This window comes from Globicephala melas, chromosome 20 (assembly GCF_963455315.2).
Source record: "Globicephala melas chromosome 20, mGloMel1.2, whole genome shotgun sequence".
NCBI classification, from domain to species: Eukaryota; Metazoa; Chordata; class Mammalia; order Artiodactyla; family Delphinidae; genus Globicephala; species Globicephala melas.
In genome coordinates, this window is record NC_083333.1 from 52842757 (window position 1) to 52858876 (window position 16120).

General features: G+C 39.9%; 1 protein-coding gene across 1 annotated transcript in view; it reads right to left on the reverse strand.

Moving 5' to 3' along the window:
* ANKFN1 (ankyrin repeat and fibronectin type III domain containing 1) overlaps window positions 1-16120 on the reverse strand; it is a 263593-nt gene that overhangs the window by 124626 nt on the left and 122847 nt on the right. Inside the window, exons 3-4 of the mRNA XM_030881631.2 lie at window positions 15156-15357; window positions 12168-12378 (exon numbers count right to left, since the gene is read on the reverse strand). Coding sequence (XP_030737491.2) covers window positions 12168-12378; window positions 15156-15341 — 397 coding nt within the window. The 5' untranslated portion in view covers window positions 15342-15357. The remainder of the gene's footprint in view (window positions 1-12167; window positions 12379-15155; window positions 15358-16120) is intronic.

The following is a 16120-nucleotide window of genomic DNA, read 5'->3' on the forward strand; positions in this document are numbered from 1 at the left end:
GTGGAGCCCTTCCTGGTTGGTGACAGAGACAGAAGACAGCCTTAGCATGGGCATGTGGTAGAGGATCATACAAATAATGAAACAGATCAGAGTCAAGTTCTGCGGATCTGTCACCAACATGTGGTTGACATTCTGCATGACCAAAACAATATTTCCCCCTGGTGGGTGGGAAAGAAATCCAACCATTTCATTCTTCTAATCCAGAGAGAAAATATTATGAAGATAATGCAAGTGAAAATGTTAGATATATTTTGAAATGGAAATTAAGTGGTTATATAGGCATGTTTGCATTAATTATAGGAAACGAATACTAATTTATTATTGCCCCTGCTCACCATCAGTCTAAATTTATTTATAGATGAGGTCAATGAAAAATTAGTTGAGTCTTTTTCTTTTTCTTTCTTTCTTCTTTCTTTTTAAAGTTGCTGTTTAGAACACTCAGGACTGTGTTTTGCTGCAGATTTGTCATGGTTAATGAATGTTGCTATAGCAGTCAATCATGTACTCTAAATACTGTCACACTTTTTTTTAAAGCCTCAGTCATGAGCCATGACAGAAAAATAAACAAACAAATATAAAGCTAAAAAACTCTTTCACTGAGCAGCTACACTATGCAGAATCCCTTGGGAAGGCTAAAGGAGGCCAGAATAAATGATAATATAAGTGCTGTGGATGTAGGGAAGCAATGATGGTGTATGAACGTAGAGGTTCTGGAGAAAAGAAATACACATACACACACATGGGCGCATACTCCTGTGGAAAAATTGGCAATATTAGCAGCCTCAAGGTGCAATTTCCTGGAGCAGTGAGATTGACAGGTCAGTACTAAATGCTGTTAATTTAACTAACTTCAGATTAATGCTAGAGTCTGCTGTGACTGAAGCCCTCAAACACAGTCTCATTATAGCCTTGCTGGGAAGGTCCTAAATATAGGCATTGACAGTTTAAAACAAATTCGTATACATTTGTGTATTTTTAGACATAGGTTAGGCGTCAGAGTTTGTGTCACAGTTTTCAGGTTGATTAATTGACCCAGTAACTGCACCCTCTACACTCTCGCCCCCTCTTTCTTCCACTACAAATTATGGAGAAAATGGGGGAATTGTCTTTGCTAAGTCATTCAGTGAGCTTTTTATTGAAAGCCTGATGTTTGAATTGCATGCATGCGTCAACACTTGGGTGATAGACACATGATTTATAAAAATAAATTTTTCTAATACTATGAAATCCCCCCTATTAATTTTTATATCCACAACAGTTATTACTGGTGTGAATTCCAGGTGGCATTTCAGATGGACAGCTTCTCTTGAGCTATGCTTGGCTCCCCCTGGAAATTTTTCCTGCTTTTCCTAGCACAAAACATTTTGTTTCTAGACTTTGCCTTTACTTCTAGACTGTAGACCTGATGTTATTTGAGTTGTAGTGGTAAAGGGATTCTGTATCTTTAAGAAAAGCATTCACCTCTTCACAGAATAACAAGGAAGATACACAGAATTTTATAGCCAAGTAAGTTTTCCAATCATTTAGGTCCCTGTGCTTCTCAAAGTGAGATACCTAACATGCAGCATAGCATGGTGGTGGTGTTGATGGGGTGCAGTGGGCATCTCTGAAGCCTCAGAATAAATACGTGTGTCTTTCTGGAGCATCAAATTTTCAATGCAGATTTTGATGAAAGCAAGTTATTTAGAAGTTAAAACAAACACTTCTATTATGGAGAAGAATGGAACATTTTCCTAAAAAATGAAGATAAAAAAAGGAAGTTTATAGATCTCTCGCTTCCCCCAGGCTAAGTTCCCAGATGCCCCTGGGAGTATACCTACTCACTTGCATCTGTTAGAAGTAATTCCATGCACGAGTTGGAGAGGCAGTAACTGAGCCAATGGTTTCAAACCATTTCACCAAGCAAACCTTTTATTATTTTTATCCTATGGATTTTTAAATAGTTTAATAAAACACTCTCTTTTGAAGGATTTTCTTTATTGACTGCCAAATCAGCTGACTTAAAGTAATCATTTTTCTCCCTATTAATAGTGACCTATATAACTGCCAATAGAAGCATCTCTTCGGTATTAGATAATCAAACCTAACAAACTGGATTAATGTTTTAAGGAAAATCAAGTAAATATGATAATCATATTAGAATTTGTAGTTTTATCTTGAGTAATGATGTGTTGGTTAAGTTTCTGACACCTTGGAAATTGTTTGGGGAGCCCCATTCCTATTTTTTCCACCCCAGAATGAGAACCTTTTCAACCCCCTTATTTTTAAAGGTAAAGAAACTGATACCCAGGGAGGTGGGATGATGATCCAAGGTTTCCTTAAAAACCTTAAATTTAGTGAACTTCCTCTAAACCTAAATGGAACGCAAATTAACCTATTCTTTATGTATTGCAGTGTTCTAATTGCTATCTATTTGGCACACGATTGGTGAACTCATTTTGGTTGGCTGTTTGGCTATAGAAACTAGAAAGGTTAATGTCAATTTTGTGATTAATTTTCCTGCCCATCCACTTCCCTTTTCCTTGGGTCCATTCTCTTTTCACTTCTACCCTCTGGATATTTTGAGTCCAGAACTCCTGTATCTGTTTGCAAGCTTTGGTCTTTTCACTCTTACTGCAGTTGATCCCTTCTCCAGGCAAGCAGCTATCCCTCTGGGCAGTCATAGGCAGCACAATAGAGGGTCTGTGAGTGTGTGGTGAGCTGTCCGGCTGGGGCAAGACCACTTGGCGGCTCCTGAAATAGGCTCCGTGCTATTGTGGTGTTTAATTATCAACAGCATTTCTACCACCCAGTGTTTCTGAGTGGGCATTTGTTATAAGACCTGCCCAGCTAATTAACTACAGGGTGGGAGTGGGGGGAGGGGCAGGAACTTGGTGTCCAAAGAATACAATTATGGCTACTCTTTAAATCCTCAGATAAATAATAATCGGACCAAGTGGATTTTCTTCACCATCAGAATCTAACCTGTTGGACTTCCCTGGCGGTCCAGTGGCTGACTTCACCTTACAAGGCACGGGGTGCGGGTTCAATCCCTGGACAGAGAGCTAAGATCCCACGTGCCTCATGGCCAAAAAACCAAAAACATAAAACAGAAGCAATATTGTAACAAATTCAGTAGACTTTAAAAAATGGTCCACATAAAAAAAAACTTAAAACTTAAAAAAAACCTTAAAAAACATAAAAAAAAAATCTAACCTACTGATTGCCAACTACTTACTATCCTTACATTTCTTAATTTTGCCTTTGCCCTGCAATTGGTGAATTTGGGCCTAGTTGATAATTGCTTAAAGCTTGAAAAATATAATGAGGGTAAAATGTAAACTAATTTTAATTTTTAACTGAGGCTTTTAGGGAGCAGTTCATTTGACTTGCTTAAAGAAATACCTTTGCCCATTACTAATGATACGCCATTTTGCAATGTAGCAACAACTTTTCTATTGTTATTGGCATTTTCCTTGTTTTCATTGATGAGAAATATGGGGCACCAAGACAATCATTTAACCTCAGTGTTAGAAGGATCCTTACAATCATCCTTGAGTGCCTCTTCCTATAGTACCTTTGGCCCTGTATGATTTCCTTCATGAGGGGAAGTCACCAAGGCGGCCTTGTGATAATCTTACATAGAAGACTGTCAATTAGCAGAGGTTTGTATTATTATTATTAAACCTATTAGTCTGTGTTGTATTTTTAAGAGGCACACAAAAATAAATCAAATACTTGTTTTTGTAAAATAGCTCTGTGTTCTTCCATCCAAAAAAAAAAAAAAAATCTCTTGCCCCAGATAAAAATTTTCTGTTCTAGCTACCATCAGAAATATATTATATACTAAGTCATGTCAATTTCAACCCTGTTATTTCAAAGGAGAAAACAAGGTCACTTAGGTATAACCCTTGATTATAAGCCAATATCCTCTGGGCAACCAAGAATAGCAGTTAATAATATTTATCTTTGCTGATCATAAATGACAACCTCCTAACAACCTCACAACTGACTTGTTTTCAGCTAGGAATGTCAAAGGAAATAATATGGAGGTATTTTAATAATTAAATGTTTTTTAATTCAAAAACTCAAAGCGTAAGTTGCAGTTTACCTGTCCTGATAAGGGTCAGGGCTCAAAATTCACTTTGGCTTCACCTGGACCTCAACCTGTTGTCTTATTTTCAAGTTTTCCCAAGGACTTTGAGAGTGTGGTTTCCGAAAGGTTTTAGTGATTTGGAGATAAAGTGTTTCATTTTAATTACTGTGAGCTTTCTTCTCCTAGAACTCATTACACCCTGGACATAGGGCTCTGGAATGTTTTTCTCTGCTATTTTCAGCAGAGTGTGGATTCACGAAGTCCATATTATATAGTTTAAGTTGTAATTGTTGCTCTTTAAGAAGCCAGGCCATTGACATAGAAAGGGACTTGCTGCCCAGGTCTCCCCAGCTCCAGGGGGGGCAAATGGACATTTTCTCTGAAACAAACACACAAAACACCTGAAGAAATTATTTAGAAAATCCAAAGCAGATTACCCAATGACATCATAGGGAGTTTAAATATGAAATAAGATAGCTGTATCTTCTGCTGATTTTTCGATGCTGTCCAATAGAAATACAGTGTGAGTCACATCACTTAAAATTGGCTAGTAGTGACATTAAGAAAGCAAAAAGAAATAGGTGAAATTAATTTGCATAATATATTTTAGTTAACAGATCCAAACATTATCATTTCAACATGCAATCAGTATAAAATTATTAATTAGATATTTTATATATTTTTTGGTACTTAAGTCTTGAAAATTCAGTGTAAGTTTTACATTTAAAACACATTTTAATTTGGACTGGACACATTTCAAGTACCAACAGTCATATGTCTATGTTAGTATAGTTTTAGAACATAAAATCCTACATACTTCAAAAAGTGCCTATATTGGACAGTGTTTTCACAACACTAGACAACAGATGGGTAAAATATTTAAATTTTCTACCAGGAGATCTTGGGTTTGTTTTATTTCGTTTCTGCAAGTTATATTGGCTAACAATCTTTTTGACCATTTACAATGTGCCAGGGAAATGTTTTAAACCTATTACATTTAATTCTCAACCATCTTAGATAGGTAGTGGAGTAGCCAGCCTTCAAGAGGGCCCCTAGTGATCTCTGTCTCCTAGTTTTCACACCCTGTACCAGGGCTGATCTATGTTGGTCATCGAGATAACAAGATTCAGCAAATATGATAATATATCACCACTGATGTTAGGTTAGAAAAGGGACTGTTGCTTCCATCTTGGTTGGTCTCTTTGTCTTTCTTAAATCATTTGCTCTGGGAAGCCAACTGCCATGTTAAGGAGCAGCCCTATGGAGAGGCCCATGCAGGAAGGGACACAGGTCTCACCAGCAGTCACTCTGAGTAAGCCTGGCAGTGGATCCTCTGGCTCAGTCATGCCTTCAGAGGATAGCAGTGGTTACGTTGGCAGAACTGAGGGACAGGAACCTCGATAGTGAGTGTGTGCATGCGCACATGTATGTGTTGGGTGGGCCAACAAAGGTATCTTTAAACTTTATATGTTTTAATTTTTGGCAAGGAGAATATATTCTGTGTTGCACGTATATTTAAAATTTAAAAATAAAAGAATGAAAGGACAGTTATCAGCTCTTGAAGAGCAAGTGACTGGAACTTAGGCTATGGCCACCTGATGTCTAAATAATTATTTGGAAACAAACAAAAAGAGATAAATTCACTTAATATTTACTAAAATCATTCCCTTCAAAATTAGTAATATAGTCACACCCTTCAAAACAAGTGAGAGTAGCCTTGGCATTTATTCAGTTCAATTAAACACACATTTTTTGAGTGCCTTCTGTTTGCTGGGGATACAGGGACACATGAGACAAATTTTGCTCTTGTGGAGTTTACATTCTAACACAGGGGAGGCAGAAAATAAGGAAATCAAAACCTGGAGAAGAATATCATACAGTGATTTCAGCGCTATGCAGAAAACTAAAATAAAGTGATGTGATTAGAAAGTAACTTTAGACTTTGGATTTGGTGGCCAAAGAAAGCCTCTCTTGAAGATGTGACATTTAAGGTGAAATGATCAGAAGGAGTTAGACCGAGTAATGATCAAGATTAAAAGCACTTGATCATTTCAAGCATAGGGAATAGCAGTCCAAAGGCCTTCTAATTAGATAGTGAGGAGTGTTCAAGGAATGGAATGGAGGCTGGTGTATCACGGGTGAGGGGTGAGCAGTATGAGATGAGGTTTGAGAAGGAGCAAGTTTGTAAGTCAGGGTGAGGATTTTTACACCTATTTTAATGAAGCAGATAAAAATATCTGGGGACGCATTCTAGCAACCCGCCTAAGGCTTGTTCTTTACGTAGTCTTAATGGTTGCAAATCTTTGTCTTTTGAAGGTGGATTTGATTTCAGGAAACCTCTCTAAATCATTGGAAACCACGACTGGTGAACATGGAGGGTGATGACGCTGAGCAGTGCTGTTTTGGAACAAAAATCAGATGTGACTCTAAGCAATGAGTCAGATTTTCTCATAAACTGGCTCTGAGGACAAATCCAAAAGCATTTAGAGCAATGGCAGCACTGTTGGAGCAAGTGTGGGGTCTCCCATGTGGACCCTCTTAAAGGATAACATTTGAGTGGATTGTAGACTTTCTGGTGTGTTTGTTTACATAAAGCCAGCCTCATTAGTTTATAGTCACACCTCTTAGACGTGCCCTGAACCAGTCCCAGCACCAACACGGACCCTTGACTACTGCAGAAATAGTGGTGCATCCTGACCAGTCTGCCAAAATTTTAACATTGGTGTCTGCACCACACTCAGCTGACAGCTACTCTGCGATCATATTTTATGAAGTAACTGAACATAACTAATTCTGGGAGACATTTCCTAGTTCCACAGGCAGTATTCAAGGGAAAGTGAGAGAGAGGGGTTCACAAAGGATTGCAGAGAGAGAGAGGAAAGGGTCTAGAGAGAAGGGAAAAGGCAGCTAGAGAAAAGGGCAGAAAGACTAAAAATGAGGAGCGTTCTGCCATATTATTAATCGGTGTAGAAATAAAAACAGTCAGGCTACGTCTGCAACCATATTTCAAAACAATGCCTGCAAAACACAATAATGGCAACAACAACAGGTTCCCCACAGTGTAACTTACTTGAAGACAAAGTTTTCTTCATACATGGTGTGTGCAAGTGCATGTATGTATGTGTGCATGTGCACTGTACACATAGTGTATGTGTGTGTGTGTGTGTGTGTGTGTGTGTGTGTGCTAAAATTCAATACCTGCAGTTCCCAGCAGTATTAGGCAGGGCTTAAAATTCAACTGAAATTTCAACTGAAAATTTATCAGCACCTACATATGTGCCAGGTATTGTGGTCAAAAGATGAGATAACATCCATGTGAGTGACCAGACTTGCACATGGTAGGTATCCAAAAAGAACTAGTTTCTTTACGGGTACTGTTTATAGAGCCGAAATGATGCCAAATAGATAGCAGCCTCAGAAAGGCAAGGACCTCATTGATGATTCGGTGTGTTCGTCCTGGAGACTGTTGAAGTGTGATTCGAGGGTAGAGGCAGGATATGAGTTAGAATAAGGGAGGGGTTTATGACAAGGGACTTTCAGTTATGGAGCAAGTCTTTCTCAGCCGTTGTTCAACTGAGTATGAGTTATGGCAAGTGGGATACTGAATGGATGAAAAAATCAAAAGTATAGCCCCCAGGTATCCTGTAGTACCTTTGTACATTAACTTTCCTAGCGCTAGTCCTTTTAGATTCTGGGCCTGTTTCCTGAGCTTGGCACACGTATGTGGGATTCTGCTTCAACAATGGCTAATGTTTTCTCCTAGAAGGAATGAATATTACTTTGTGCTGCTTACCTAAAGGTGGGAGGAACAGAAAAAAGTTGCCGAATAAAGATAGTAGATTCATCTAATGAGCAGGCTGAGGTTCTGTGTATATTTAAACTTGGGGCAGTGTGCAAATTTGGGTGGCCACTTCTGGAACTTTCCTTATGAATAAGGAAACGTACATGGTTGAATTTCAAGCCATGTTTATTCAGAACACCTTCATATAGCTCTATGATTTCAGGGGCTAAAGCCCAGAAGACATGCCTGACCAGTGGCTTAGGAGGTAAATCCCTAAACTTATCTGTGTCTTTGTGATTCCTGTTACGAAAGGGAGAGAATTACAGAGGACTTTCTTCTGAGTTACGTCAGGATCTTTGGTTGGCATAGTGAAAAGAGTATTGGGCTGTTTTCAGAAGGGAACACACAGGGGAAGGGAAGACAGAAAATTTACCCTATTAGAAATCCTGAAATATTTAACAGGCATTAGAAGAGGACAGATGGAGAGTCAGGGAAGGAAGGGATTGAACATCTGCAGTGTGACAGTGAGTGTGCTAATGCTTTTCCACAAATACCAAAACAATACAGAAGATCTGGGTTCAAATCATGGGTCCACCACTTATTAGCTTTGGAGCACTGGATGAATTATTTGTCTTTATTTCAGTTTCCTCGTTGATCAAAATGAGGAAACTAACTCTCATCTCACAAGCCAGTGGTCAGGATCAAGTGAGATGACGCAAGCAAAAGCATTTTTGCAATGTGTAAAATACTCTGAGAACTTAAGACCTCATTCTTCTATCCTGCCTCTGCAGCTTCTGGGGATCAGTTTGCAGTGGGTGCTTGCTTATCTGGTTCTAGCTGGGAGACTCCGGTTTTCCTCATGGGCTGGCTCATACTCATGCACAGAAGCAATTTGATTTCTCTGGTACTTGATACATAAAGTGAATTAAAAATCCCTGAAAACAGACTGTGTGCTTCTGTCCTGCCTTTTTTCAACAGGAATGGCATCTCAGCTCACAGAGCAGCACAAAGAAATACAGCATAGGATTTTAGCAAAGGCACAAAGGGAAAGGTCCAGGGGCCCAGCGGCCACAGCCTTCTTTATTAGTTACTTGGAAAGACAGTGAGTTTGCGCAGCAGGATTCCAGGCATGGTATCTCACACACTTGGACTTGAATCCTTGACATCCCTATTCATTTGCTAGATGTGTGACCTTTGGTCAGTCACTTAACCTCTCAGAATCACGAATTCCTCTTCTTCAAGATGGAGGTAATAACATCATCCTGAAGGGCTAGTGTGAAAACTGGAGATAATGTTTGTGGAGATTTCATAGTTTCTCAATCAATAGTCCTTTGCCATTTTTACACATGTGGGAGTCTGTACATGATCCTATCTCTTTAACTTTTTGGGTGGCCAAGGTGACTTCGGTGTCATATTTCCTAGAAGCTAAAACCTGAGTTTCTCTCTCACTGTCCTTTACAAGTTTGTGATGGTAATGTGGTTACCGTCCCACAGGGAATGAGAAAAACCAGGGATCTTTTGAATGAATTTGCTTTCGGTTTAACTAAATATTTAGTACTTGGGTTATTTTATGGAGATTTAATTATGCACAAGGGGGATTGGGGAGATTGGGAGTATTACTGGTTTCATGGAAAATGCAGAAATTCTTTGCAGCGTCTCAGGTAAGTAAGACTAATGTTTCATCCAGCTCAGTGCAGGCAACATCTGGATGAATGGTCTCCTTGTTCCTATAGAATGGGGCTCAGTCTGCATTCTCTATGTTCAGACCCCTTGATTCGCTCTCCACCGCTCTCTCACTGCATCTTTAGGACAGACGTTATTGCAACATAAATTGGAAGGCAGCAAATAAACCTTTTTGATTTCTTCCATCCTTATTTGCCCATCCCTCCAAATCCTCCAATTCCACTAAAAAGAAGCAGCACTTTGATGATGGAGCTCTTATTGAAGAGCCCCAATGCTACTGAACCCAAGTCCTCATTCTTTTTGACATGGATGTGGTGAGTCTAGCATTTTTAAAATAAAGAGTTTTATGATACAAGGTTCTGCCTCTGTACCTAGTTTTTGGGTGGCAGGGGTTTATGAAATTTAGGAGCAGAGATGTGACCTCTAATTATATATTTGCTTGCTTCTCTTTCAGCCTTCTGGGTCTCACCGCTTGGAAGTGAGTGAATCAGTATTAGTGAAACTAACAATTTGATGAGTTTACTTTTTTCTTTTAGGAAACATAAAAACTGTGGCTCAGAGCCATTGTGGTCATTGGGTCAGAGAGTTTGCACCTAAGGGAATATGAGTGCCTCCCTCAGAACGTTGTGTGAGGATTCAAGGAGTCAATACATGTAAAGTGCTCAGAATAGTGCCTGGCACAGGGCAAGGGCTATATGATTTTATCCCATCCACTCCTGGGCGGGGTCTGTGACCTGAGAGCAGTTCCCTGTGGTAAGTACTATCAGCTCTACTTCAAAATGCATCCAGAAAGAAGCCATTCACAAAAGACCACATACGATGTGATTCCGTTTATATGAAATGTCCAGAAGAGGCAAATCTGTAGAAACAGAAAGTAGATTCGTGGTTGCCCAAGGCTGGGAGGAGTGGGGAGGTTGGGGTGAGATAGCCGAAGGGTATGGGGTTTCTTTTGGGGGGATGAAAACGGTCTAAAATTGACTGTGGTGATGGTTGCACAAGTCTGTGCATATACTAAAAACCATTGAATTGTATGGCATGTGAATTATATCTCAATAAAGCCGTTAAAAAATACATTCAGAATTCCACCGCTGCTCACCATCAATGTCACCATCAATGTCACTATGGTGCTAGTCCAAGCAACTGGCATCTGTCTCCTGGACCATTAGAATAGCCTCCTAATTGTTTTTCACAGTTTCACAGTTGACCTAACCACTGTGTATTCTCCACAGACGGCTGTAGTGATCTTTTATTTTTTATTTTTATTTATTTATTTTTTTTGCGGTGCGCGGGCCTCTCACTGTTGTGGCCTCTCCTGTTGCGGAGCACAGGCTCCGGACGTGCAGGCCCAGCGGCCATGGCTCACGGGCCCAGCTGCTCTGCGGCATGTGGGATCTTCCCGGACCGGGGCACGAACCCGTGTCCCCTGCATCGGCAGGCTGACTCTCAACCACTGCACCACCAGGGAAGCCCTGTAGTGATCTTTTAAAATATAAAGCAGAATATGTCTTCCTTCCTCCCTCCCTCCCTCCCTCCCTCCTTCTTTCTTTCCCATGCCACACGGCTTGTAGGATCTTAGTTCCCTGACCAAGGATTGAACCTGGGCGCCAGCAGTGACGGCACCGAGTCCTAACCACTGGACTGCCAGGGAAGTCCCAGAATATGTCTTTCATCTGCTTAAACTGTTCCACTGTCTCCCCATCACACTTAAAATCAAAGTGGAACTTCTCACCTTGGCTGATCTGCTCCTGTATGGTCTGGTCCCTGTGACTTGTCCCTCAGCCATCACTCTCCCCTATGTTCATTTTGCTTTAGCCACACTGGCCTTCTTGTTCTTCAGATATGGCAGTCCCATTCCTACTTGCCTCAGAACCTTTCTGAGTGTTTGCCATTCACTCTGCCTAAAATTTGACCCCATATCTTCTCATAGCTCATTCCTTGATATTGCCTAGGACTAGGCTCAAATGTCACTGCATTAGAGAGGCTTTTCTTGCCCAACCCTATTAAAATAGTCCCCACTCCATCAATCTCCACCCATTCATTCACTTTATTTTCTTCATCGTATTTATCACTATTTGAATTTATATATTAATTTATCTATTTACTTGATTGTTGGAAATCTCCTCCCCTAGTACGTAAGTTCTTTGAGCGTAGAGATTTTTGTCTTGTTCACCACTGCATTCCTAGTACTTAGAACATGCCCTTTCCTCATTGTTTGTTGAATGAGTGAATGAATGAATGGAACCACCATGTTGACTGTGGACAGAAAGCCATTAACACACACATACTCATTCTCTTTTCTATCTCATTCTTTTTTCTATGTATATGTCCTGTGCTATAGCCTCACTTGGAGTCTTTCACATATCTTAAAACTTGCATTCAATTCTTACGAGGAAGTTCCTTTGAGGTTCCTTTTCAATAACATTCTGTGTATTCTATTTAGAACGTAACTTGATGCTTAGACTGATAAACACTATCACTGTTTGCATGAAAGTTCATGAAAACATGTAAAGGATTTCAGCGCCTACGCTTAGTCAACCATTCATTCTAAGGGCCAGCAATGGCTATTTCGGTGGCATAAAGCTGCGGTCTGGCCTTAATAGTACATGTTTTATTCTTGAGTTTACTTACAGTGTGGACTTTCTTGGGCCCCTGTTCTCAGAAGAATCCTAGCAATGGGCACATTGTTGGTCATGATGGCGATATCCAGAGGTGTCAGCCCCTCACTGTTAGGTGTGTTGAGATCTAGTTCTTCCGACGTGTACTGATACAGGAGGATCTGCACAGCATCCATGTCTTGCTGTTCAACTGCTTCAAACATGGCTTCATTGCCCTGGAAGTTCTGGAAGAGAATGAAGCAGGTTCGCACAATTTCATAGACCAGCTTGTCTTCATGGCCTAGCTGTTTTGAATTTTAGGGACTGCTTCAGTGACTGCATTCCCACTTATAAGTGGTATAACTGCTGTTTATTCCAAGGTCTCCAAAGTAAACACTACTGGACCCTCCCTCCATCTTTTTTAATGAACATTGAAAAGATCTGTGTATTTAGATGCATTGAGACAATATAGTATACAGTCTACAGATAAGAGCAAACATCAGTTTTTCTCAAACCAGTCTTCTGTGGAATACTGTTCAGTAGGCCATCATAAGGTGTTCTAGGAAGAAAGTAGCATGTGGTCAAGTGAATTTAGTAAACATTAGATTAAACCAAGTTACTGCATTATTTTATTGTAAGACCTCTCAAGCCCTTTAGTAATTTTAACATGCAATTATGACTCTCTAATAGGTGAGAAATATGACCTGTTTCAAGTATTTTTTCACAGAACATATTTTTCATTATATTTGTTTTAACTGTCCTGGAATAAGGTTCTACCAAACACAGTTTGGAAAACGCTGGCATAGATAACACAGCACAGGTAATTTAAATTATGACTAGCTTGGAATACACTTCCTCTGTTTCTCAAACTCATCCCCTCCCTTTCCGTCCCTGTGTTTTGACTGTTTCTCAGACTGTTACCAGATCATGGCAGTGACCTACCTGTTGCTAGTCTTAGTCTCCTCTATCCCTACTCCATATTGATACGAGTAGTCTTTCTAAAATTTACACTGCTACATGTCCCTTCCTTATTTACAAATCTCTAGTAGGTCCACACTGCCTGCAGGCTGACTCCCTAACTCCTAGACTCCTTTGTACTAATCTCTACACTTTCTCAACCCTGAGCCCCAGCCACTGAATACCTGGCATTTCTGAGACCTCAGGTGAGGGGCTCAAGAAGTGGTGTCCAGGGAAGGTTTCAGTGAATGGGTGGCAATTGCTTTGGGGCCTGAGAGGGCCAAAAGTTGAATATTCATAGGATACAAATCACCTATAGAAGAGAATAGCTAAAGACAGTATCTTTCCTTTGAAAAGTTCTTTCAGTGGATTAATAGCAAAGGAGAAAAGCTTTAGAATTCTCTCAAATACATATTTCTGTAGCTCGTGGGATAAGAGCAACACATATACTATTCATACATTTATCTGGTATCTTCTCCAAGAGTTGCCAGGTGTTTAAACATGTTGAAACACCAATGGTCCTGAGCTAGCATAGGGGTTGCCTGATTAAAATGTGGAAGGTCTTCAGTAACCACATATTTAGGTAGGCAGGTTTTATTTTTAGTCTCATCAAAACTCAATTCTCCCATTCAAAGGCTACAGGTCGACATAGCTGAGTGCGTCACACATGAATGAAATTGGAGGAAAACACAAAGCTATTATGCAAATGCTTGTTTTGACAAAGGGGACCCAGGGGATAGAACTGTTTGATATGCAGCTCTCTTTGCTACATGGCAGTCTGCTGAACCGAAAAGTGTTTTGTCGACAATCTGCTAAGCTGAACAGCCTCTGATGCTTAGGCCGTAACTCAGCCACAACCAAGCCCTCCCAGAAGATGAGTTTGAAATGAGAAAACAAACTAGAAAACAAATGAGTGCAAAGTTAAAATGCTGCCCTGTCCAAACAACACAGTTGTGTATTTGTTTGTGATTCTTAGTCTGTCTAATTTCTCATGTGCCATACTTGCTCTCACTCTTAAGTCATTCCCTTCGCCATATGCTTGTGTTGGCAAACTCTGGTACGCTTCTATCTGGAAAGGCTAGGGCTCATTTCTGTTTTAAGCTCAAACAAATGGTGCCATTACCCCCTGCAGAAATACCCTTGCTGAGCATGATAATATTATGCCCTCAGCTTTTACTGAGGGGCAGTATAAGAAGCTGCTATGTGAGAATGTTTATAACATCCCCAGTGCCACTCTTCATTCTCCATTACATAATTCACTGTGACATCTTATAGAAGCCGGAGGACTTAGCAACAGGAAGATATTCATTTGGTATACTTGCAGTTATTAGCTAATGGAGTGCTATTACCAATTGTCCTTCCCCTTCTGCTTTGACTGACTAGGAACTCAGAGGTAAATGTAATGACAGATTTTAGGTACTGTATCTGCCTAGGTTTTTGGTATATCTATTTCTCTTTCCATCCCCACTATTTTCTTTTTCCAGTTTTTTTCCTTCCTTCCTCCCTCCCACCCTCCTCCCCTTCCTTCTTTCTTTCTTTTTCCCTTTCTTGCTCCCTTGCTGTCCCCCACAATCACCATCGCTATTGATTTATTTACCATTGTATAATACATTTGCATTTTTTTTTGTTTTTGCCTGGATTCTGTCTTGAATGCCTTTGGAAAGCATATGGGGTATACATTACAAATAAGTAAATAAAATATTGTTCATTGTTCATTCAATATTTGAATGAACACTGGATTTGAATGAACACTGGATCTCTCAGAAAGCCTATTTAATCTCAAACTCCATATTTGTCAAGCTGCTGTTTTGTGGGCTCTTTGGTCTATTAGAGAAAGAAAAACTAAGGGAAATAAAGGAAAAGAAATTAAGAAAAAGAAAGGGAAAATCTCACAGTCACTTAAACTTCGACTAACATATGTGCAGTTCCTACCTTACCTGACTTTCAACATTTATAAACTTGCAAACATCAGGTTCTGGAGTAAACGTGGATCATCGTAGTATCTCCTTAAATCCAAACACAACTGCACTAATCAAACCAAGATGAGAATAAAGAGTTTTATTACCACCGAAGTCTTTCTGAGACTCAGCCGGTCAGTTCTTGTTCTAAAAGAGGCTTCATCAAACGAAGAGTGGCTCCCTTTCAGTTTCTCAGAGAGGTTCCGGTACAGGCGTTTGGCAGCACTGGGAGACGATGGGGCGCTATGTTTTTTTGACTGAGAAAGATGTAAATTCTGCATTTGTTGGGTCATTTTCACACGGCAATTCCTAAGAGGAGAAAAATCTAATGTCGTAATAATTTTACACAACATAATTATAAGTTGACAAAAAATTTTATCATCCCCAGTAACCATCTGGAATCCTAATAAAATATTATAGCTGGAAGGGACCTTAGAGATCATCAAATCCAGCTTTTTCATGTTATAGATGAGAAAGCTGAAACCCAGGGAAGGGAAGCAGCTTGTTTATGGCCAAATAGCTAATTGGTGGCAAGAATGAAATGACAACATCCATTTACTATATAAACATATGCATTTACATACAAACATATATGACTTGAGCCTCTACGAAAAATCTTTTGATCTCTGTCCCACTGGGAGGAAGTATCTCAATTCTATAACCCAGGGAGTCTGTTCAATTATTCTTGGCTATATATAATTGGAATTTTGCTACTTATACTCTAGATGCTGTCTTCTGTTGGGTGTATAAAAGAGTGTGGTTGTTTCCTGCAGATCCCCCTTCTCTCAAAAGTGTTAAACTGTGCCTGTTGTCTGAGATTTGTTGGATTATCACAGTGCCCAGAGCTTTGGGGAATTTGTACAGATAGGCTCATCCCTGCTCACCCCAGATACTTCAGATAGTGTCGTCCAGGACACTTACTACTGGCATTCTCCAAGTAGTATTTGACTGCTGTTCCACAAATCTCTAAACAGGTCCTCACCAACGTCATACCTGAAGTCAATTTCCAGGAGGTTAGCTATGGATTTCAAAGGCTGTCCATCATTATGTTGGGTATTGCTAATGAAATATT